The 5,352-nt window shown below is 38.4% G+C and overlaps 1 protein-coding gene across 3 annotated transcripts in view; it reads right to left on the bottom strand.

The window, feature by feature from the left end:
• Positions 1-3,841, bottom strand: part of PTP4A1 (protein tyrosine phosphatase 4A1) — a 7,105-nt gene extending 3,264 nt beyond the window's left edge. For 2 of the 3 annotated variants that reach the window (XM_010167360.1, XM_010167361.1), the window contains exons 1-3: positions 3,291-3,841; positions 1,628-1,720; positions 1,357-1,487 (exon numbers count right to left, since the gene is read on the bottom strand). In XM_010167360.1, the coding sequence (XP_010165662.1) occupies positions 1,357-1,487; positions 1,628-1,720; positions 3,291-3,395 (329 nt within the window). In that variant the 5' untranslated portion in view covers positions 3,396-3,841. The remainder of the gene's footprint in view (positions 1-1,356; positions 1,488-1,627; positions 1,721-3,290) is intronic. The other variant, XM_010167362.1, reaches the window with a different exon arrangement.
• Positions 3,842-5,352: the final 1,511 nt, after the last annotated feature.

Genomic DNA, 5,352 nt, shown 5'->3' with positions numbered 1-5,352 from the left:
ATAAAACATAGGTAATCTTCACCCATTTTTTTCAAAGACAATTGATTCTGGGGAACAGTTGCATATAGGTTCTTATTCCCACAAACAAACATCCTTAGAAGTCATAAGCCTAAAGCAGAAACTGGAAGAGGAGTCAGGTCCAATAAGAACTGACGAATCCTAGAACTACTGTCACTAGATTTAGGCACAGATACTGCCCATCCCAGAGGATCACCTTGCTTGCCACAGTACTGTTCATCTAGCATAATACAGTTTTCAATTGGGAAAGCTTGACACAAATCAAACTCAAATACATTAGCAATTTATGGCTCGAAAAACCCACAAAAACCCAAGACAAAACCCCAGGCCACACACTAGCAACAGACTTGTGCATCTAGTAGCAAGCTTAAGTGGTTTTATATGTTCAGGGGTTTTAAAAAACCTTACAGGATAAAAAGCTAGGATCTTCTTATCAACTAGTTAAATGCACAACTTTGAGGAAAAATAAAAACAGATATTGTAAGCAGCTGAAAAGGACCTGTTTTGGTAGCATTCACCACTACAGTCAACTTTGTTACATGTGAAGCCTCAGTGCAAACACTGGACAAGACAGGTTTATGGACAGCAAGACCAGAAGCCTCCATTTTATACTAGAAATGCTGAAATGCATGGCTAGAATATGGCAACTGCTTTTTGAACAGATCTAGTTCTCGGGTAGTAACAATAGCAGTAAAACCATGATGTTCTCACAACTGTTGGAACTGTATTTAAGATAGTGGCAGCAGACAGGTGGAACAGGGCTAGGATAGTATTTACCATTATCCATTAAAATTCTGAAGCTTAGTGTTAGAAATGAGACAGAAACAGAGCATTAGGACTTTGCAGAACACTTTTCATCCCCCAGCAAGGCTGAAAGTTGGTCTTGATGTGCCAGAACATCCCACTTGTTTGGGGCTAATGGTTACAATACCCTTGGTACAAGGAGACTGGCAATACTGCTGAAATAGGGATGAAGAGGAAACTTACAGGTGAGTCACTAAAAACCAAACCCATTAGAAAAAAAAGGAAGACTTATCAAGACAAAAATTATGAATGGGACACTCATCAATATGTTTGGTACAAGAATATATTTTGTTTACTTCATTCAGTAGTTCTTGTGGGAGAGCTGTGATGACAGCATAATCTGTTGACTAAAGGCATTTATGCCTAATATACACATACAACAGTTTCCTGTCATCTGAACTACTTTTAAGTGTGAGGTCATTCCACTACTGGATATGTGACCATTTTACATTTGCCTCAAATAAACTTCTGTTGTAAATCTTAGCTAGTCTGACTAGGGATGGCAACTCAACAGTTGTTTAAAACTTCACCCACCTTCCAAGACCAGCAACACAGTGTACAGCAATACAACAACCAGGTTCTTCACGAAATTTAACTTTAAGGAGGTTCAGCCAATCATCAACAATCTGGTTGGATGGTGGAGCACCGTCATCAAAGGGCCAGTCCTAGAATATAGCACGATATACATAAAGAAAGATAGAACTCTTTATGCTTGTATGCTGTCTGCATACAAAAAAGAAGTAGGGGATACAGTGGACAAAACTGGTGGTGGGTTGGTGTTAAACTTTGCTTCTACTCTACTTACCAAAACCTGAATGCCTTCTTTTTCCACTGGAGCAGTGTCGTAAGTAGCTTCACACACTCTTACCACTGTGGTAACACCATATTTCTTAAGTTCCTGGGGAGAAGGGCCAGAAAAAGTCACCAACTTTAGGAGTAAACTGACTTAACTTACCATTTAATTTTCTCAATAGCCTAGCTTATTAGCTCATTCAAAAAATTTCAGCAAGAAAACACACAAATGCTTCCTACCCTGCGAAGAACATAGCTAAAATGACTGAAAACCTGTGCGTGCTAATGCCAGATACCTTTGAGTTCTTCTGCAAATATTTCTGAACTTTAAGTTTTGTTATGTTGCATCAGAATTTTCTTTTAAAATTAAATCCAGGAAAACACTGATGAAATTAAGTAGTCCATCTTCAGAATGTCTTTTCTTTCAAAGGAACAGGAAGTTTCCTGGTTTGCAAAGCTACAGACTTCACTAAAAGCATTCTGAGTGAGATTTAGATCCTCCCCTTCTCTCCATCTACTTAAAATAACAGGTTTGTAACACCTCTTATTGATAAGAATTATGAGCATAGGACAATAACTTATTCCAGTTCCTAAGTTATCGTAACTAGAGGATAACAATCTTTAACTTTCCATTTTGCTATTAACCTCCCTTTCTTTAAAAGAAGAAAAAAAAAAAAAAGAAAAAAGGCACTCACTCTTCATTCTCCCTGCAACAACCCATCATTCAGACTGTAACTGTCATGGTAATGACTGAAGCATAGCCTAAGCGTATTTTATCCAGCTGTGATAGTACAAAGGCAAGCAAATGTTATGTCACTATAGTTCTTGTAAATTATCCCACACTGAATGCAGAATAGAGGTGTAAGACACCTAAAATCTTGCTAGGGAGGGACTGCATTACAAACCCAGACCCTACCAGGAGGTAACTTTGGAGGAACCTATTGTTAGCATAGATGCACATCCTTTTAACTGTGCATTTCATAGCTGCAACATGCTAGATGCAAGGTTTAGATGACAAATTCAGACACCAGCAGTACATGCCAAGCCACCTGGCTTTCATCAGTAAATAATTTCAGCATGTACCAAAACACTTAGAGCAGTTCCAGTGGCTCTGGATGCAGAGCAAGCCTACCACCACAAATTTCACTCAATTAGGAGAATCCTCTGAGTGTCATAGTGTGTAAGCTACACTGGATTCATGACCTGCTGATACTGAAGGGAGATAGGCTGTGAAAGCATACTGCAATCTTGTTACTTGTTCCCAAGGTTCTGATTCACAGTGCAGTGAATTATTCTCTTTTTAATCACTATGCAACAGGTGCAAGGAAATGCTACTCCGCTTTAGATGAACCTAAATGTGAGTTCCTACCACTAGCAGATCTTTGTATTGTTCTACACAACTCTGCCAGATAATTCCTGTTTTCAGACCTAAACAATGCACAATGTACTAGACAATTATTTATTTGCTCCACTTTCAGAAGTATGTTTTTGTGAAGGTCAAAATATATCTGAATAGGTTTGTCCATACGTCTTGAAAGCATGGCATCATTATTTGGGAAAAAAAGTCAATATAAGAACAGTCTCAGTACCTCTTCATATGGCTTCCACAGCTGTCATCAACTAGTAAAAGAAACTGTTAATAAAAGACATCAGTAAGATTTCTGTTGTGACCTTACCTCTATAAATTTGTTTAAGGTTGCATTGGTTGGATTGTGTGTGATTAGGAATCTCATGTTCTTGTAGGTGATTTCCACAGGAGCTGGGCGGTTCATTCGGGCCATATTGATTTAGTTAAACATGCAACAAGATTATGAAAGGATTAAAAAAAAAATCTAATACAGAAGTGATGTAGAGAAACTGAAGTCTACTTCACTATACTCCACGTGAAATTCTCAGTGCTTGGAAGTATGAAGTTGGGAGCAATGGGAAATGAAATGAACCTCCTAACAAGAAGCAGCAATTCTTCAATCCAGTAATACTGAGGCAAAAGAAAGGCAGTGCACTGAGGTTTACCCCATCCAGGTCTGAATTCTGTTGTTAAATGCTCTGCCAATTTCAATTCAATACTTCTTATCCTGGTCAACCACTCTTAGTGGGGCTTCTTGGTGGAGTAGTAATGAATTTCTACAGTTCACTTGTCTGCATAGAGGTCGTGCTGTGCCTGGCAGTAGTCTCCACTGCCCTTCAGAAACTCCATAAATGTGTGACCAAGAACACCACAGAACTGCTGTAAAGAAAGGGGAGAAAAAAGGCATAATGAGCACAGGTGAAGCAAGGTTATTTTGAAGACACCATGCATTACAAAACGAAAAAAATAACAGCAGACCAACTCAGCAGTTTCACCAGGTTTATTTTTTAGTCCAAGAATTAGATTTGCATAAGAACCTATTACTTTTCTTAGCAAAGATTACTTGAAAATAAATTTATCCCTGTCCCTGCTCATGGCAGGGGGGTTGGAACGAGATGATCTTTAAGGTCTCTTCCAACCCAAACCATTCTGATTTACTTAATACAAGGTTTCCATACAGGTTTGTTTCAACACCAAAAACTGAAATGTACTCAAATACCAATTGAAACATGCTAAACATAGCAACAAGAGACCAAGTTCTGAAAACCCCAATATTTATATAAAAGCATAGCTTTTATACATACAACTGTATTTTCCATTCTGAATTGAGAGACAACATAACACCTACACTGACATTAAGTAGTCCCATAAAGGCAAAGTTGAGCTTCCTTGAATATTCAAGCTGAGCATCAGACAGTTTCTACCGTTTATACAAAACTGCCAGTCTCTTCATAGATGCAGAACCACTTGTCTTAAAGGCTAATGACTTACTTTGTGTGTAAGCATCATTAACTCACATACAGATCAGTCAGTAGGAAAAAAAACGCATCTAAATCTACCTGTATCAAATAGGAGGTCCAGAAAGCAAATGCAAAGTTTTTGTGGCGTGACAAAACAATGCAAGCTTTTGAACATATTTTGAGACTTTCAAGGCACACAGATTTCTAACTAAGGAACATTTCAGGTAATAAAGGCTGAATACACATGGCAACCTACATCTGCCTTTAACTGCCCTTCTACACCACAACTTCATTAATATACCAAGACAGTAGTAACAGTCTAGCTAAAAACACACACAGACAAGTTCATTGAATAGGTTATTCCTGCCCAGTGGTGTGCTATTTTGCTATGGTAAAGTTTGCTTATAAAATGACTGCAAGACACACAATCAGGAAGTAGATAGCTGATGAACTGCTCAGAGTTGTGTATTCATTTGCAGGTGATACTATGCAAATAAACCAAGAATATAAACTTTTATGCACTGTGGAACCTTACAGCAGAGGAGTTAGTTTTGTGCCCAGCCACAGTACCAGTGCTGCTGACAATACCTGCCTAAGGAAGAGATGGGAAGATGAGAGAAGTTTTGTTTCCCAGAAGACAGGTACAAGCTGAACCAAATGCCCACTAAATATACTTAGGCACTATAGAATAATTGATCCTACAACTATTTAGCAGAAAAAAAGTGACTTATGTTGGCCAGTCAACTCTGAACAGTGAAAGGAATCTATGTATTTCTATGCTCAAACAAATTATTGCCCATGACACTTTGGAAATAGATTAGCTGAGCACACAGTGTTACAGAGCTGTTATCACATATTTACTTTCTTATTTTTTCCCCCCCAGCTGGGACTCAGTAACACCTGTTCTTTGCCCCCATAAATCTGGTTTCT

Source organism: Antrostomus carolinensis, unplaced genomic scaffold, assembly GCF_000700745.2.
Source record: "Antrostomus carolinensis isolate BGI_N321 unplaced genomic scaffold, ASM70074v2 scaffold35244, whole genome shotgun sequence".
Classification (NCBI taxonomy): domain Eukaryota; kingdom Metazoa; phylum Chordata; class Aves; order Caprimulgiformes; family Caprimulgidae; genus Antrostomus; species Antrostomus carolinensis.
Note: the sequence above shows the minus strand (reverse complement) of the source record. Positions and strands in the feature narration are given on the sequence as shown.